At 40.2% G+C, this 20,093-nt stretch overlaps 1 protein-coding gene across 1 annotated transcript in view; it reads left to right on the top strand.

The window, feature by feature from the left end:
* MCF2L2 (MCF.2 cell line derived transforming sequence-like 2) overlaps window positions 1-20,093 on the top strand; it is a 255,566-nt gene that overhangs the window by 186,902 nt on the left and 48,571 nt on the right. The window contains exons 19-21 of the mRNA XM_081571158.1: window positions 12,187-12,279; window positions 13,161-13,253; window positions 19,068-19,139. Coding sequence (XP_081427284.1) covers window positions 12,187-12,279; window positions 13,161-13,253; window positions 19,068-19,139 — 258 coding nt within the window. The remainder of the gene's footprint in view (window positions 1-12,186; window positions 12,280-13,160; window positions 13,254-19,067; window positions 19,140-20,093) is intronic.

Raw genomic sequence — 20,093 nt, 5'->3', positions numbered from 1 at the left:
GGATTGGGATCATAAGATAGGTTCCTGAAAATATCTAACTATCTAAAGACGTGTTCCACCAGTTTCCCTGGAGCACAGAATGCTTCACTCTCCACAACAGCTGCAGTAGCACAGGATTCAGTCTCCACAGAGGGAGATGACAAATGACCTTGGCAAGTGCCAATTTATGGCTGACATTGTCTTAGGACAAGAGTCACACAGCAGGCCTAAATTCTTCACTAAAGTTGTATTAACACTCTCAAAAGAAGAACTGTGGAACTGAAACGCTCAGAAAATATTTCTTCCATTTTATTTTCTACAACATCAGGTACAGTGCAGTGCTCAGTTGTGTCTGACTCTTTGCAACCCATGGACTGCCAGGCTCCTCTGTCCATGGAATTTTTCAGGAAAGAATACTGGGGCGGGTTGCCATTTCTTTCTCCAGGGGATCTTCCCCACCCAGGGACTGACCCCAGATATCCTGTGTCTTCTGCATTGCAGGCAGATTCTTTACTGCTGAGCCACTGGGAAACCTGATCCAGATGCCCTCTACTTTCTAAGTCTTTAGCATTTCTTTTCTCTCTCCCAATCAGCCCTTCTTTTCATTCCCTTGCTCTTTTTTTTTTAATGCACCTGAGACAATAAATCAAACAACTTAAACATTTTTCAGCAGCTCAAAGCAGGACTAATGAGTCTAAGAGCAGTATTTGTGATAAACTGAAAGCAAGCAAATGAAAATTCCCCAGGTTTCAAGCAATTAGACACAATGGAGAAATAGAGTTTTTAACCCTCAGAGCTTTAACCAACCTAGAAGACCCCTTCCATAGCCCTACCTGGGTTTTCCATCACAGCCTTATCATAGGTTTTTCATCCTGAACCTGAATTAAAGATACACTGAAAACTATTTTGGAGGAGATGATGAGATGGCAGAGCAGTAGGTGGACTCAGAGTATATCTCTCTCTGCGCTTGCATCAGGAATACATCTTCAGATGCAGAGGATCTCACAGAGCACCAGCTGAGAGCTGGCTGGAGTCCCTGACCACCAGAAGGGAATACATAAATTGACGCAAAACTTGGTAGAATGAAGGAAGGAAGGGAAAAAACAGAAAGAGAGTGAGTAGGACTGGACCTGAACCCGTGGGGTGGAGGAACTGAAGCAGGGGTGAAATCCCCGCATCGGTGGAATAATTTGGGACAAAGGCGAGGCATTTAAGGCTGTTAGAGGATGAAGCAGCTGATCTTTGAAGGTCTGAATGGAGTGAGAACCACACAAACAATCTGTACTGCAGCCCTGTGTACCGCAGACAGGGACACAGGTCTTCCAGTATGCACAGTGGCTGGGTAGAGACTGGAGAGAAATCCCAGGATGCGGATTGCTATTGACTGTGGGAGACATCCTGAGGGGATGTGAGGGAGGAGATAGATGAATGTCCTTGGAGGCAAGCTGGGCAGCCCTGGAGGCAGGGTGATATTGCTGAGTCAAGTGCAGGGAATAGAACCATCACTGTAGCTTCTCTCTCTCCCCACATACTGATGCTAGCAGCTGATAGAGAAAGACCCCAGAGATGATGGCCCTTTGAGTGCCTGACACACTGAGCAATAGAGAGGGACCCCATCCAGGAGGGCCCTTTGAGCACCTGCTGCACCAAGCACCATAGAAGGACCAGCCAAGGAAGCCCTTTGAACACCTGCTGCCAGAGGCTAGAAAAAGGCTCTAATAGCACCTTATATCCTGCACCTGTGGCTGCTGGCTTCCCTATACATCTGGAGCATCCAGATTCCTTGGGATCTAAGCAGCTGTACCACCTCTACACCCAGTCCTCACTGGGGTAGAGCTGCCAAGAGGCTAGGGGGAAAAAAACCCCTAATAGTGTGAAAATCTCATGTACCCATGCCCACCAGCTTCCCTGCACACCTGGCACCGCCAGATTCCCCACAATGCAACCAGCTGAGCCACCTCCATACCTGGTCCTCACTGGGGCAGAGTTGCCAGAAGCTAGAAAAAACCCTAATAGAGCTGTATGTCCTGCACCAGCTCCCCCGCATACCTGGTGCTTCCAGGGTCTCCGATCCAAGCAACTATGCCACCTCTTCACCCAGTCCTCACTGGGGCAGACCCAACTCCTCCAGGGCAGCCTCAGGAGCAAACTCCAGTGGATGACCCTTATGCAGAGGTGGAGATAAAACCACAATTGAGCTCCAAGCTCAGAGTGGCTAAGGAAGAGGATTGAAAACCTTTCAACCAGCTGTACAAGCTGCAGACTAAATCCACACGATCAACTTGGTAAACTCTGAGTCTTGTTGTTGTTTAGTTGATAAGTCATGTCCAAGTCTTTGTGACCCCATGGACTGTAGCCCATCAGGCTCCTCTGTCCATGGGATTTCCCAGGCAGGAATACTGAGTGGATAGCTGGGAGATAGAATACGGCTACCACTCCTCCACGGGATCTTCTCGACCCAGGGATCGAATTCATGTCTCCTGCATTGGCAGGCAGACTCCTTACCACTAAGCCACCGGGGAAGTCCTATGGAATATATAAAAGGACAGTGAGTGTTCACACAAAAGAAGAAGCCCTAGCTCTGGCCACTGTGGACATTGGAGGCAAGTACACACAGGAATAGGGCTAGATTAAAGTCTGTACTGTCCCCACAACAGATCCAGAGAACAGTCGAGTCTTGGAAGAACTCCTAGGGAGGTGGAGGTGGAATTGTCACTCTCTATATATTTTCCTCCTTTCCTTTTCACCCTTTCACCTTTTCACCCTTTTTTCTTTTCTTTTTCATATTATTTCATGTTCTTTTTTTTAATTATCCCTTAAATTTTTATTTTTCATAACGTACTTTTTCCATTTTTAAAAATGTCTTAATTTTAAATAAACTAATTTTTACCCTAGTCTTGATTGCTCTCTTCTTTTTTTATTCCTTTTTTTAATCCTTTTTTTCTCTGTTTTCTCTCTTCTTTTCCCTTTGTAAGCATGTGAGTTTCTTTGGGTGTTCTTGGCTACTGAGTGTTGGTTTCACCTTGGCTATTGAGTTGGGGTTTTATCTTCTGTGCTGTGAGGCCTGTGAAATCTTGGTACCACAGTAAGGGATCAGGCCTGAACCCCTGAAATGGGAGACCTGAGTACAGGACTTTGGACCACCAGAGAACTCCCAACCCCGTGGGACATTAATTGACAAGAGCTCTCCCAAAGGCCTCCATCTTAACACTAAGACCAAGGCTCACCCAAAGACCAGAAAGCTCCAGTGCCAGACACCTCATGCCAAATCACTAGCAAAAAGAAACACAGTCCTGCCCATTAGCAGAAAGTCTGCCCAAAGCTATACCAAGCCCATAGACACCCCAAAACACACTGCTGGACTCAGTAGTGCCCCTCAGAGAGACAAGATCCAGTTCCATCCACCAGAACACAGGCACAAGTCCTCCCAACAAGGAAACCTTTACAAAACACTGGTCCAACCTCATTCACAGGGGGCAGACTCCACAATTAAGAGGAACTACAATCCTCCAGCCTGCAGAAAGGAGAACCCAAACACAGTAAATTAAACAAAAGAAAATACAGAGAAAAATGCAGCAGATGGAAGAATATGGTAAAAACCCTTAAGACCAAACAAATGAAGAAGAAATAAGCAGTCTACTTGAAAAAGAATTCAGAGTAATGACAGTAAAGATGATCCAAAATCTTGGAAACAAAATGGAAGCACAGATAAATAGACTGGAGGCATGGATAGAGAAGATATGAGAAATACTTAACCAGGACCTAGGGGAATTAAAGAATAGACAATCGGCAATAAATAACACAGTAACTGAGATTAAAAATACACTAGAAGGAACCAATAGCAAACTATCTGAGGCAGAAAAACAGACAAGTGAGCTGGGAGATAGAATAGTGGAAATAACTGAAGCAGAGCAGAATAAAGAAAAAAGAATAAAAAGAAAAGAGTCGGACATGACTGAGCAACTGACCTGAACTGAATGTCTGTATCTGTTTTTTTATATATATGTGTGTGTGTGTTTAGTTTATAGTTACCTTGAGCCTGTTTGCTTATCTGTTTTTAAGAGCATTTGTCGATGGACCATCATGAATTAGAACACTTTCATTAATTCATATTTCCTACTCTTTTCACATGTACTATTAGGGATATTTCTGTAATTACCTCATGTTATTTTCATGATTGAACTTTTACATTAAAACATTTCTTGATTTGCAAACTGTAAAAAAAAAAAAAAGAAAGAAATGAGGACAGTCTCAGCAACCACTGTGACAACATTAAGTGTACCAACATTAGAATTATAGGGCCCCTAGAAGAAGACGACAAAAAGAAATGGTATGAGAAAATATTTGAGGAGATTATAGGTTGAGGGCGGGAGGAGAAGGAGGCAACAGAAGACGAGATGGTTGGATGGCATCACTGACTCAATGGATATGAGTTTGGGCAAACTCCAGGAGATAGTGAAGGATAGGGAAGCCTGGCATGCTGCAAGCCCATGGGGTTGCAAAGAGTAGGACACGACTTAGCAACTGAAAAACAATAGTTAAGGACTTCCCTAACATGGGAAAGGGAATAGCTACCCAAATCCAGGAATCCCAGAGAGTCCCATACAGGATAAACCCAAGGAAAAAAACACCAAGACATATATTAATCAAACTAATGAAAATTAAACACAAAGAACAAATCTTAAAAGCAGCAAGGAAAAGCAACAAATACCATACAAAGGGACTCCCATAAGGCTAACAGCTGATTTTTCAACAGAAACTCTGTAGGCCAAAAGGGAGTGGCAGGATATACTTAAAGTGATGAAACAGAAGAAACTTCAGCCAAGATTATTCTATCCAGCGAAGATCTCATTCAGATTTGAAAGAGAAATCAGAAGTTTTACAGACAAGCAAAAGTTAAGAGAATTCAGCACCACAAAACCAGCTTTACAACAAATGCTAAAAGAACTTCTCTGGACAGGAAACACAAGAGAAAGAAAAGCCCTACAAAAACAAACCCCAAAACAATAAAGTAAATGGTAATAGGATCATACATATCAAAAATTACCTTATATGTAAATGGACTAAATGTTCCAACCAAAAGACACAGATTGGCTGAATGGATACAAAAACAATACCCCTATATATGCTGTCTACAAGAGACTCTCCTCAAACCTAGGGACATGCACAGACTGAAAGTGAGGGACTGGAAAAAGATATTCTGTGCAAATGGAAATCAAAATAAAGCAGGAATAGCAATACTCACATCAGGTAAAATAGACTTTAAGACTGTTACAAGAGCCTAGGAAGGACACTACATAATGATCAAGGGACCAATCCAAGAAGATATAATAATTATAAATATATATGCACCCAACATAGGAGCATCTTAATACATAAGACAAATGCTAACTATTATAGAGGAAATTGACAGTAACACAATAATAGTGTGGAACATTACTCCACTCACACCAATGGACAGATCATCCAGACAGAAAATTAATAAGGAAACACAAGCTTTAAACAATACATTGGAGCAGTTGGACCTAATTGATAGCTACAGGGCATTTCATCCAAAAACAGAGATTTCACTTTCTCCCCAAGTGAACATGGAACTTTCTCCAGGATAGATCACAATTTGAGTCACAAATGAAGCCTTGGTAAATTAAAAAAAAAAGAAAAGAAATCATATCAAGCATCTTTTCTGATCACAATGCTATAAGATTAGCTATCAACTACAGGGGTAAAAAAACTACAAAAAACACAAACATATGGAGGCTAAGCAATATGCTTCTGAATAACCAACAGATAACTGAAGAAATCAAAATATACCTAGAAATAAATGACAATGAAAACACAACAACTCAAAATCTGTGGGATATGCTAAAAACAGTGCCAATAAGTAAGTTTATAGCACTACAAGCCTACCTCAAGAAATAAGAAAAATATGGAATAAACAACCTAACTTTACACCTAAAGCAACTAGAAAAAGAACAAAAAACCCAAAGTTAGTAGAAAGAAAGACATCATAAATATCAAAGTAGAAATAAATGAAAAAGAAATGAAGGAGACAGTAGCAAAGCTCAATAAAACTAAAAGCTGGTTCTTTGAGAAGATAAAATTGGCAAACTGTTAGCCAGACTCATCAAGAAAAAAAGGGAGAAGACCCAAATCAATCAAATTAGAAATGAAAAAGAAGTTAAACAGACAACACAGAAAATATAAAGGATCCTAAGAGGCTATTATGAGCAACTATATGCCAGTAATGCTGGGAAAGATTGAAGGCAGAAGGAGAAGGGGACGACAGAGGATGAGATGGCTGGATGGCATCACCAACTCGATGAACATGGGTTTGGGTGGACTCAGGGAGTTGGTGATGGACAGGGAGGCCTGGTGTGCTGTGGTTCATGGGGTCGCAAAGAGCTGGACACGACTGAGTGACTGAACTGAACTGATATACCAATAAAATGGAAAACCTTGAAGAAATGAGATAATTCTTAGAAAAGTATAACCTTCCAAAACTGAACCAGGAAGAAATAGAAAATATGAACAGACCAATCACAAGCATGGAAATTGAAACTGTAGTCCAAATTCTTCCAACAAACAAAAGCTCAGGGCCAGATGTCTTTTCAGGCAAATTCTACCAAAAGTTTAGAGAAGAGCTAACACCTATCCTGCTCAATCTTCCAGAAAATTGCAGAGGAAGGAAAACTCCCAAAGTCATTCTACAAGGTCACCATCACCCAGATACCAAAACCAGACAAAGATACCACAAAAAAGAAAATTACAGACCAATATCACTGATGAACATGGATGTAAAACTTAACAAAATTCTACCAAACAGAATCCAACAATACATTAAAAGGGTCATACATTATGATTAAGTGGGCTTTATCCCAGGGATGCAAGGATTCTTCATTACATGCTAATCAATCAATGTGATACACCATATTAACAAAATGAAAGATAAAAATCATATAATCATCTCAATAGATGCAGAGAAAGCTTTTGACAAAATTCAATATCCTTTTATGATAAAAAAAAAAAAAACTCTCCAGAAAATAGGCATAGAAGTAATATCAGTTCCGTTCCGTTCAGTTGCTCAGTCACGTCCGACTCTTTGTGACCCCATGAACCGCAGCACGCCAGGTCTCAGGTCTCTCTGTCCATCACCAACTCCCGGAGTTTACCCAAACTCATATACCTCAACATAATAAAGGCCATATATGACAAACCCACAGCAAACGTTATTCTCAATGATGAAAAACTGAAAGCATTTCCTCTAAGATCAGGAAAAAGACAAGGGTGCCCACTCTTGCCACTGTTGTTCAACATAGTTTTGGAAGTCCTAGCTACAGCAGTCAAAGAAGAAAAGAAATAAAAAGAATCCAGACTGGAAAAGAAGAAGCAAAACTCTCACTGTTTGCAGATGACATGATTCTCTACATAGAAAACCCTAACGATGCCACCAGAAAATTACTAGAGCTAATCATTGAATATAGCAAAGTTGGAGGATAGAAAATTAATACACAGAAATTCTTTGCATTCTTATATACTAACAATGAAAAATTAGAAAGAGAAATTAAGGAAATAATCCCATTCACCACTGCAACAAAAAGAATAAAATACCTAGGAATAAACCTACCTAAAGAGACAAAAGACCTGTATGCATAAAACTATAAGACACTGATGAAAGAAATCAAAGACAACACAAACAGATGGATAGATATACCATGTTCCTGAACTGGAAGAATCAATATTGTGAAAATGACTATACTGCCCAAGGCAATCTTTGGGGTAGTATAAAATTGGGTCATGCAAAAAATTGCACTAGATTCAGTGCAATCCCTATCAAATTACCAATGGTATTTTTCACAGAACTAGAACAAACAATTTCACAATTTGTATGGAAACACAAAAGACCCTGAATAGCCAAGGCAATCTTGAGAAAGAAGAATGGAACTGGAGGAATCAACCTGCCTGACTTCAGACTACACTACAAAGCTACAGTCATCAAGACATTATGGTACTGGCACAAAAACAGAAATATAGACCAATGGAACATAATAGAAAGCCCAGAGATAAGTCCATGCACCTATGGGCACTTTATTTTTTTTACGAAGGAGGCAAGAATATACAATGGAGAAAAGACAGTCTCATCAGTAAGTGGTTCTGGGGAAACTGGACAGCTGTGTGCTAAAGAATGAAATCAGAATGCTCCCTAACACCATACACAAAAATAAACTCAAAATGGATTAAATACCTAGGAGTAAGAGTAGAATAAAAGATTTAAAGCTAAACATGTTTAGAGGTAAATATAGGCAGAACATTCTGACATAAATCACAGTAAGATCCTCTATGACCCACCTCCTAGAGTAATGGAAATAAAAACAAAAATAAACAAATGGAACATATTTAAACTTAAAAGATTTTGCACAGCAAAGGAAACTATAAACCAAGTGAAAAGATAATCCTCAGAATGGGAGAAAATAACAGCAAATGAAACAACTGATATCCAGAAAAACAAACAACACAATCAAAAGTGGGCAGAAGACCTGAACAAATATTTTTCCAAAGAAGACATACCAATGGCTAATAAACACATGAAAAGATGCTCAACCTTGCTCATTATTAGAGAAATGCAAATCAAAACTACAATGAAGTATCACCTCACACTTGTCAGAATGGCCATCATCAAAAAATCTACAAACACTGAATGCTAGAGAGGGTGTGGGGAAAAGGGAACCTTCTTGCACTCTTGGCGGGAATACAAATTGATCCAGCCACTTTGAGAACAGTGTAGAGATTCCTTAAAAAACTAGTCATGAAACTACCATATGACCCAGCAATCCCACTACCGGGCATATACCCTGAGGAAACCATAATTAAAAAAGACAGATGTTCCCCAGTGTTCATTGCAGCACTATTTACAATGGCTAAGACATGGAAGCAAACTAGATGTCCATTGACAGATGAATGGATAAAGAAATTTTGGTACATATACACAATGGAATATTACTCAGCCACAAAAAGGAATGCATTTGACACAGTTCTAATAAGGTAGATGAACCTAGAGCCTATTATACAGAGTGAAGTAAGTCAGAAAGAGAAAGACAGATATTGTATGTTAACACATATATATAGAATCTAGAAAGATGGTACTAATGAACATATCTGCAGGGAAGCAATGGAGACACATAGAAAACAGACTTGTGGACTCAAGTGGGAAAGGAGAGGTTGGGGTGAACTAAGAGAGTAGCACTGAAACATATACATTATCATATGTAAATTAGATAGCCAATGCAAATTTGCTATATGACTCAGGGAGCTCAAATCTGGTGCTCTGTGACAACCTAGACGTCTGGGATGGGATGAGATGTGAGACAGAGGTTTAAGAGGCAGGGGACATAAGTATATCTGTACCTGATTCATGTTGATATATGGAAGGAACCAATATGATATTATAAAGCAATTATCCTCCAATTAAAAATAAATAAAATTTAAAAACTATTTTGTATTCAATCTGATTAATTTCCTTTTTGAATTACTTTTATAGCATTACTGTAGTGTTTTGTACCATTTTACAACTTTACACTCATCAAACCACTAGTGTGAAATCTAGTTTCAGAATTTAGTAATATTTCATAATTGCTTATATCATTATTGCAAAGATTTATTGAAATTGTTGAATGAGTAAAGGACCAAATTCCTGTGGGAAACAAATGGATATTATCAAATAAAAATTGTCCAAATTTAGGAAATGGTTGGGAAATTGTTAATTGAACATCTTTTCTTAGAAGAATTTCTCTCCTAAAGTTTTACAAAGCTTTTCATATCCAGACCACAAACCTGCATATAATTCTATATGATTTAAGATACTGGAGACAAAATACTGGTAGTAAATTTATCAAGTACAAAGCTATTACTCTGGGACAAATGAAGTAATTAAAAACTACAATTACTTAATGTTTGAGAATCCTTGAAGGAATTATCACTGCTGTGCAAAGATCTGTATTTGTTAGTCAAAAAGGCAGGAGCATCACCTACTATTTACTACAGCAGTTTAACTCTTCTTATGATACTTGAGACTTTCTCTAATCACAGATATAAGCTTTGAAATATTGCTCTAGCCAAGTGTTTTAATCAGATTGGATAGCCTGTAGTATTCAGGAAGATTTTGCCCCAGAGACCAAGCTCTGTTTAGAACAGTGTCTACTTTGAGTTCTATTTGTTCTGAGATCTCATGTGGTACAAATGAAAAAGCACTGGTTTGGGACACAGAAAACTTAGTGTTACTTGCTCAACTCCTTGCGACCCCATGGACTGTAGCCCTCCAGGCTCCTCTGTCCATGGGATTTTCTAGGCAAGAATACTGGAGTGGTTTTCCATTTCCTTCTCCAGGGGATCCTCCTGACCCAGGGATCAAACCCAGGTCTCCCACGTTGCAGGTGGATTCTTTACTGCCGAGCCACCAGGGAAACCGCTTGGAAAACTTAACTTCTCATCTAATTTGAGCCACTTACTATCAGCATGACCTCAACTTTCCTCCTCCTTGCAACAAGCTTGGTAACACCAATATGTAAAGTTGTTGTGGAAATGAAATCAAATATTGCACACAGAATGGCTCTACAAAGTAAAAAGTGCTTTAACAATAGCTACTATTTGTTGAGTACTCTGCATGTATTGGGCATTTGTTGAGAGGGTTCTATACATCTCATTTAATCTCACAGCACTCATAGGAGTTGACTGCAGTTTTGAGCCTACTTAACAGATGAGAAACTGAAGTGAAGGAAGGTTAAGTAACTGACCTCAGACCAAATAACCAAATAGCTTTGTTTGTAACTAACAATGCTGAGAACTGAACCTGAGCAACAGTCTTCCCAATTTCTAAGCAATCATGTCCCCCGTATGAATATAAGTTTTGTGGTAGCAATTTTTTAGCTTCCTGATTTATTCTATAAGGAAGTAAGGGGATCAGGCACTTTTGTATGCTGCTGGTTAGTGTCCATGTTTTCTCTAAAGAATTTTGGACTGAAGAGCAAATTTAGGTCAGTAGTGTGTTTCAGTGCTGGAAGGCATGTAATGTTCTGTGATGCTCAAAGTACAGACACAGAAGCAATAAGTGAAGGCCTCAGGAGCACAGGTATTAGCTCAGCATCCAAGAGAACACAGAAATCCACAAGGAAGTGGATACGTGGCCATCTCTGCCGGAGCAGTCCAGGCTCTGTGGCAAGCACAGCTGCCGTGGACTGGGTTCTGATGGAGAGGATGAAGCTGGCAAAGTGACACCACAGGCTTGGGTACCCTCTCTACCTGGGGTATTGGCAAATGTGTGCCCACCTCTCATGGCCTTTGATACAATGAGAATATAGTTCACACAGCACTTGGAATCCCTCTTGGTCTCTAGCTAGGAGATAGTGGTGTAGCTTTTCATGTCTTGGAAGTCTTGTGCTGCAGGTTGAAGGTGATGTCCAAGGCAGGGATTGCCTGGACCACTTAGTTTGTGTTCAAACTTCCACTGCCGTATTTTCCTTCTGGGATGTTTCTATCTTTTGTTTATTTCTTAGGTTTATTTGCAGGGTTGGCATCATGATGACTGTAAAGTTGGCGCTAGTGGTAAAGAACACACTTGTCAATGCAGAAGACATAAAAGACATGGGTTCGATCCCTGGGTCAGGAAGATCCCCTGGAGTAGGGCATGGCAACTTACTCCAGTATTCTTGCCTGGAGAATAACATGGGGGACAATAGAGGAGCCTGGTGGGCTACAGTCCATAGGATTGCAAAGAGTTGGACATGACAAAAGTGACTTAGCACGCACGCACAGTGATAGAGAAAGGAGGGGCCATCAGCCACCAGCACATTTTTGTCCATTTTGTTACTCAGTGCAAAACCATTTGGGGGAGAGATTTATCTGGATATCTGAGATAAAGATAAGAGGAGGAATGATAAAGAGAAAATCCAACTCCTGTTCATGAATTTAGTAATTTATTGACCGGAGTCCTAGAGCTTCTCTCACAGTACTCCATTCACATCTGTGTTGTTTATAACCCTCTGTTTACCTCCTTGTCACACACTTACTCCAACATAAAGTTATTTGTTGTGCATCCCCAGTTCCTTACACATTGCAAATACTCAGGCCTATTGAGTGAATGAATAAATTGTATCATTATATCCTTTTATTGAAAAATGCTAACTGGTTAACTTGTTCTAACTTTTTCTCACCCAGAAAGAAGATCTTCAAATATATTTTAAATACCATAAGAACCTGCCCCGAGCCAGGGCAATCTGGCAAGAATGTCAAGACTGCACCTACTTTGGGGTAACACTGCATTTCTAAGGTCTCCCACAAACTCTTTGTCCCAGGGGACAATGTTCATAGGCACCCAATTTTTAAAGAAATCTAAAAGTAAGAACTAGGAAGAGGAATTTGGCATTGGGATTTATGTTTATTAAAGTCTTTCCTATTTTGAAATTACACACTGGAAGTTTCAATGCTGCCCTGAGTCTCTATGGGACAACCTGTAAGGAACAGCTGTAGCCTGGTGAGAAAATGGAGTGCTCTTCTAGGATAGGTTTTTTGTTGTTGTTGTTTGTTTGTTTTAAGATAGGTTTTAAAAATGGAATTAAGTCACACTTGGGGGATCCCTGGAATGATATCAATAAGCCTATCGTGTACCCTTAAATAGATTCCCACATCCCCAAACCCCAACCTGAAGACAGGCTGCCTCCTTTTCAGAAGGCTGCCCCATTGTCTCCCTCTTATGGACTTTACTTTCTAAAAGAAATAAATAGGCATATATGTATACATATAACTGATTGACTTCATTGTGCAGCAGAAACTAACACAACGTTGTAAAGCAATTATACTCCGATAAAAAATTATAAAACAAGAAAAAAAAATAAAGTGAATTCTTGAGAAAACAAAACAACAGAAAAGAACAAGCAACAAAAAAAGAAATAAACAGCCTGGCATCCCTACTTGCCTTTAAAAATACTAGCCAAGCCTGTCCCCTTTCCTCTGTCTCTGATTTTACACTCTGTAACTAAGGGAGTGAACAGCCAAAACATTACAAAACTGGTCAACACTGCTGCCCTGTCCTGTCCATGAAGAATCCACTTCACTTGTATTTAAGTGCTGCTGCTTCTGTTCTGTGTGTGTGTGTTGTTTTGTTTCATGTTGTTTCTGTTTGGCTTTTCAAGGTTTGCCAGCGTCAACTGGGTCACAATCTCCCTCTTTTTAAGTGTCTGAGAGAACCAAGTCAGAGACTTATAAAGTACCAGATGCTGTTGAAGGTAAGTTGATGAGACAGTACTTCCTATGCTGGGAGAACAGATGTAGGTGTGATGATGCACTTTACCTTACGCACATAGAATTGTAACTTCAACTTCCAAGGGTGAAGCTAGGTCTATATTTCAGACTTTTTCTGTCCCCAGGTCTAAATCAGCTTCCTCAATGAGAAGTAAGACCAAAGAATCATAGCAACATGGAAGCCTAGCTAGTCCAATGTGTAGCCAGCACAGGGATCTCTAAGGAGAGCCCACCTTATTGTAGCAGGGGTCCTGGGGAGGAAAGCGGGGGAGGACAAGGCCCCACATGCTGGCAGCTTAGAGAGTAGGGAGGCAGGCAGGCCGCTACTCTTGGTAAGATGTTTTACTGTCTGCTCCATTTTACAGCTGGGACAAGGAGCTTCAGAAAAGAGTTGTGATATTCCCTGAAATTACTGTTAATATGTTACATGCATTTAAACAGAGGGGAGAAGGCAACACTGGATTCTTCTCTCCTTCCACAGCATCTACCTCTGCTTTTAGACTGAGGCTTTTTCTCAAGAGCAGCATAACAGGAGGAATTTTGTTCTGTGGAACCTGTAGGTGGTTCTTTCTCGCTCTGACACCAGGACACCTGCAGGAGAACACTCCTAGGACCCCCCCCCCACACACACACACACATACACACACACACAGGTCAGGAGTTCTGTTGAGGCTGCTTTCCCACATGTAAGCTGGGGGAAAGGTCTGGGCCACTCTTCCAAGGTCTGTTTTTAATTAACCTTTATAAGCAGGTCTTGCCCAGTGGCTACTCTCTGTTAATTTGAAAGCAAGCTGTTTACTAAGTACCTTCCCACATGTATTTCTTACTTAATCCCCACAGTCATATGTGCCCAAAGGCTCTGTATCGTGAAGAAATGGAGGCTCAGGGCAGTTAAGGTATCACCGGTGTTCTGCCCTCAGGACAAGTTCCCCTCTCAGCTTGGCACCAGTAGGCCCAGCCTTGGCTACACCAGCTCTACTACCGCCAGTGTGGGGACCTCTCAGGCCTTGGTTTCCTCGTCTGTAAAGTGAGGATGCTCACCCTCCTGCACAGGTTCAGTGAGGAGCCAGTGAGTGACATAGTCTCAGTCAAGAGCTGGCTTAGGGCTGACCCCCAGGAAGCTTCTATCATATAACCTGCAGCTGTTGTTTCATACCCGGAGTCATCACACCAGCCTGGGAGTGAGGAAGGTGACCCTCTGATTCCCTCCATGAGTGGCATCCATGAGCATGTTTGATAAAGCATTCACTTAGGGCCTTGTGCTCCTCTAACAGCCCCATCTTTACTGTCATCCTAACTTTAGAAGTCCTACCTTCTGCTGGGCTCAGTGAGGAGGGAGCAGGACCTAAGAGGGATCTTCACCTCCTGGGCCTGGTGCACTCAATACTGAAGAGCTCTAGCTTTCCCATAGAAGCAATGTTGATGCCATAGCTAAGTCTGTACCTTCCGTGGAGGACTGTAGGACATAGTGATTAGAAACACTGACTCAGGAATTAGACATCCTGGGTGTGGTCTGGCTCTGATGCTTCCAGGCTATGTGAAACCAAGCAAATTGCTTAACCTCTCTGTACCTCAGGTCCCTCAACCTATAGAGCAGTAATTGTACTTTCCTGGTATGCTTTTTGGGAACATTAAGTGAGGTAATGCATGTTAAAAATACTTAGAAGGTTTGTTAGCTTCATTTCACTGAAGAAACGAGAGACAAGATCACTATAAAATATTCCTTGGGGGTCTGTGCAAAAACCATGGGAGGCTACTCAAGACAGACCAGGTTATCCCATAGCTAAGCTTCTTCCTGCCTGGAAGAACAAGTTTAAACCATTGGCATGCCCATGAAGAGAGGAAGAACTTTGGAGTGTTCTCTACTCTGAGGGACAGAGCTCATGCTGCAGTGTCTGCGTGCTAAGTCACTTCAGTTGTGTCTGACTCTTTGCGTGTAGCCCGCCAGGCTCCTCTGTCCATGGAATTCTTAAGACAAGAATACTGGAGTGGCTTCCCATGCCCTCCTTCAGGGGATCTTCCCAACCCAGGGATTGAACCCGCGTCAAGAGTGTTCTTTACCACTAGTGTCACCTGGGAAGCCCTGCTGCAGTGCTTACCATCAGCTTATTTGGGAGAGCATGGATATTGGACCAACTGTCTCATGCCTTAGGAAGGATCATGGGATCCTGGTGTGGGAAAGCTTTCTAAGTATAAAACAAAAAGGAAAAGGAATGATAGATTATACCATTAAAAACAGACACATGAAAAAATGGGGAAAATATTGTATTAGCAAGATATGTGACAAATGTTTAGCATGTTCAATAATAAGCCTATAGAAATTAACAATAAAAAACAAAAAAACAAGTATCTATGAAATGCTTAATACCTTTTTCTGAAATGTTCTGAAATTAAAAGTCATGACAGAGTACATAATGTACATAATGTCTATGTCATAGCAAGTTGATTAGATAATACTAATACATTATTTATCAGCACACATTAGGCATGTGTGCTCAGTCATGTCCAACTCTTTGCGAACACATGGACTGTAGCCAGCCAGGCTCCTCTGTCCATGGAATTTTCCAGACAAGGATACTGGAGTGGGTTGCCATTTCTTTCTCCAGGGGATCTTCCTGACGCAGGGATCTAACCCACATCTCTTGTGCTTCCTGCACTGGCAGGCAGATTCTTTACCAGCTGAGCCACCAGGGAAGCCCAGCACACATTAAAGATAGATGCATTAAGGAACAATAGAACTCACTTTCATTGAGCTCATGAGTTTTTTGTTTTTGCTATTACTTAATTTTTTAAATTGAAGTATAATCCTTTTACAATGTAGTATTCATTTCTGCTGTACAATGAAGTGAATCCACTATACCTACACAAATATCCCCTCCCTCTTGGACCTTCCTCCACTCTACCCCCATCCCACCCATCTAGGTCATCACAGAGCACTGAGCTGAGCCTCCTGTGCTTTATAGCAGGTTCCCACTAGCTATCTATTTTACACATGGTAGTGTATATATGTCAACGAACAAAACTGGGTCATTTATAGAGATGTGAATGGACGTAGAGTCTCTACAGAGTGAAGAAAGTCAGAAAGAAAAAAACAAACATTGTATATTAACACATATATGCGAAATCTAGAAGATTAGTAGAGATGAGCTCATTATTTCTGTCAAACAGGCTGATGTATGGAAACTATCAAATTTAATGGAGAGCATTTTCCTTGCTTGGATTTTGTTTTAATAAAATATGGTTTGCAAAATGGTACATTATTTGTTTACAGTAAGTTTAGCTTATTGCAAGAAGGATGATCTAGAATAAGTGGTCGTGCTGGTTTCCTATGTAATCCAATTCATGTCATAAATAGACCACTGTGTAAAAACAGAATTAATAGGTGAAGGGTATAAACTTTTACTTAGGAGATGAATATGGAATTGCTGCTGCTGCTGCTGCTAAGTCGCTTCAGTCGTGTCCGACTCTGTGCGACCCCACAGACGGCAGCCCACCAGGCTCCGCCGTCCCTGGGATTCTCCAGGCAAGAATACTGGAGTGGATTGCCATTCCCTTCTCCAGTGCATGAAAGGGAAAAGTGAAAGTGAAGTCGCTCATCCATGTCCGACTCTTAGCGACCCCATGGACTGTAGCCTACCAGGCCCCTCGGTCCATGGGATTTTCCAGGCAAGAGTACTGGAGTGGGGTGCCATTGCCTTCTCCAATATGGAATTGAGAAAGTAGCATTGACATACATGCACTATCCTGTGTGAAACAGATAGCTAGTGGGAAGCTGCTATATATTAATAACACAAGGAGCCCAGACGGGCACTCTGTGACCACCCAGAAGGGGGTGATGGGAGGGGGCGGATGGAGGACTAATATAATATACTATAATATATGGTCACGGAGCACCAGTCTGGGCTACCTATGTTTTTAATATATAGCAGCTTCCCACTAGCTATCTGTTTTACACAGGATAATGTCAATGCTACTTTCTCAGTTCCTTATTCATCTCCTAAGTAAAAGTTTGTACCCTTTACCAATTTTATATATATATATATATACACACATATATATAATTATATTATATTATTGTATTTAATTAATTATATAGTTAAATATATATAATTATGGCTGATTCACATTGTACAGCAGAAACTAACATGGTTTTCCTCCAATTAAAAAATAAATAAAAGGATGAATAAGGTCTGAAATTCTAATGTAAAATGTGGTGACTATAGTTGATAGGACTGTACTGTATAATTGAAATTTGTCAAGAGTGTAGGATTTAAATGTTCATACTGAAAAATGAAATGAAGTGATAGATATGTTATTTAACTAGGTGGGGGAATCCTTTCACAGTATATACATGTATCAAATCAGTACATGACACGCTGTACCCTGGAGAAGGAAATGGCAACCCACTTCAGTATTCTTGCCTGGGGAATCCCATGGACAGAGGACCCTGGTGGGCTGCCATCCATAGCGTCACAAAGAGTCGGACACAACTAAAGCAACTTAGGACATAAATTCCTGGCTAAGGATGTTTTCAGCTTCCTTAATTTTAGTCATTCAAAACATCTTACCACCGTAGCTTCTCTGTTGGCTGTAAGTTGCTTTCTCCCTCTGATTGTCACAAAGCACTAGCCTGAAGTGTGTTTTTTTTCCCTTCCTTTTCAGAGTTTGTTATTTCTATCTCCTTCATGTCGTGAAAAGTCTCTGTCTTATTCATGGTTAAGTGATGGACATTGTTACTCTCACATTTTTCATTAAAACTGTGTATAAATCTCTTTAGAAAAGACACACTGTAAATACCTAACAATTTTATATGTCAATTATAACTCAATAAGCCTGAAATTAAAAACAAAATGAATAATAGAAAAATGAACAAAGGAACTAGGCGGCTTACAAAAGAATAAAAGCTAATAACAAACATTTTTTTTGAGAGTTCTACCTCACTAGTTATTTGAGAAATTCAAATTCAAAACAGCAGTGAGGTGGGATTGCTCTGTTGATTTGGCTGGCAAAACTTTTTGATTAAATAGTAATACTCCAAGTAGGCTAGGGGATGGTGAAAAAAATTTTCATATATGGCTGATGGGGACATAGTCCTTTCTAAAGAACTTGGAAACATGTATCACAACTCTTAACATTAACAATTCAACTTCTAGGTATTTATCCTTAAGAAAAGTGTATAAAGATTGTTATTATTGTAGTAAAAAATTATTTAACATAAATATTTAACAGTAGAGGGGAATTAATCAATTATGATTTAGCTATAGCATGCAATCCTTTCTGCTTCTGCTCAGTCGCTCAGTCGTGTCCGACTCTTGGCGACTCCAAGAACTGTAGCCCACCAGGCTCTTCTGTCCATGAAAATGCCAGGCAAGATTATTGGAACAGGTTGCCATTTCCTACTCCAGGGAATCTTCCCAACCAGGGGTCAAACCTGAATCTCTTGCATCTCTTGCATTGGCAGGTGGGTTCTTTACCACTAGCACCACCTGAGAAGCCCATAATATGCAATACTCTGCCACAATTTAAAAACATGTTTTAAAAAAATATATCGTTGTGGGGAAATGTTCATAATAAGTTGCTGAAAAAAAGCAGGCTACAAAATAGTGTGTCCAATGTGATTCTATGTTTGTGGAAAGAACTTCGTGCTGAATATTCCATTTACTTTTTCCCTCATACTTGTGACAAACAGACAAATTTATATACATCCTCAGTTTAGCATTGGCTAGAGATTGTTTGCACGATAGATTAAGATGGCATTTGACTTTTTGATTTTCAGTAAGGCTTTTGGGTTAATGCAGGGGCTGCTGGATTTTGAGTCTCCTGAGGATTTGGAGATGGACCCAAGTGATCTAGAAAGAGGTTCGGCTAAGGTACTGGAAATTAAATATTATTTTATGTACTAACTGCTAATGAAGTGAATGTTAGTCACTCAGTCATGTCTGTTTATGACCCCCATGGACTATAGCCTTCCAGGCTCCTTTGTCCATAGAATTCTCCAGGCAAGAATACTGGAGTGGGTTGCGTTCCCTCCTTCAGGGCATCTTCCCAAACTGGGAATCGAACCCTGGTCTCCCACAATATAGGCAGATTCTTTGTGGTCTGAGCTACCAGGGAAGCTAATGGTGTTTGTCTATACATGGAAGTACTTAACGGTGATTTTGTTTTCTTAGTATATGATCTTTATTGTGTAAATTTTCTAAAATAATATTCATCCCATAATTCATAGTCAGGAAAGAACAAAAAAACTAAAGACAATTTCAAAGTGGGGATTTGTAATAGCAAAGTGGTAATATACTTTCTTCCTTCCACATAAAAATATTTCACAGGAATACCAAAGTAAGCGAAAGTGTGAAATGCATATGTAAAAGCCTGTAAGTAAATATAATAAAATTCCATGTACTGGCTATTGTAAATAGTGCTGTGATGCACACTGGGATGCATGGGTCCTTTTCAGTTATGGTTTTTTTAATGGTATATGCCCAGTAGTGGGATTGTTGGTCATATGGTAGTTTTATCCCTAATTTTTTAAGGAATCTCCATACTGTCCTCCATAGTGGATGTATCAGTTTGCATTCCTGCCAAGAGGGGTGGGATGGGGTGTGAGGGAGGTTCATCAGGGAGGGGACATATGTATACCTATGGCTGATTCATGTTGATGTATGGCAGAAACCATCACAATACTGTAAAATAATTATCCTCCAATTAAAAATAAAATTTTAAAAATAAAATAAAATCCTACCGTTGTTTTCCTGCATGGTAGGATTATGAATGATTTATATTTACTTCTTTGTACTCCTTAGAAAATCTACATTCATTATGCCTTA

The sequence above is a fragment of the Giraffa tippelskirchi genome, chromosome 2, assembly GCF_054371585.1.
Source record: "Giraffa tippelskirchi isolate mGirTip1 chromosome 2, T2T-mGirTip1v1.2.pri, whole genome shotgun sequence".
In the NCBI taxonomy this organism is placed as follows: domain Eukaryota; kingdom Metazoa; phylum Chordata; class Mammalia; order Artiodactyla; family Giraffidae; genus Giraffa; species Giraffa tippelskirchi.
The sequence above is the reverse complement of the archived record's forward strand: the minus strand, read 5'-3'. Positions and strand labels throughout refer to the sequence as shown.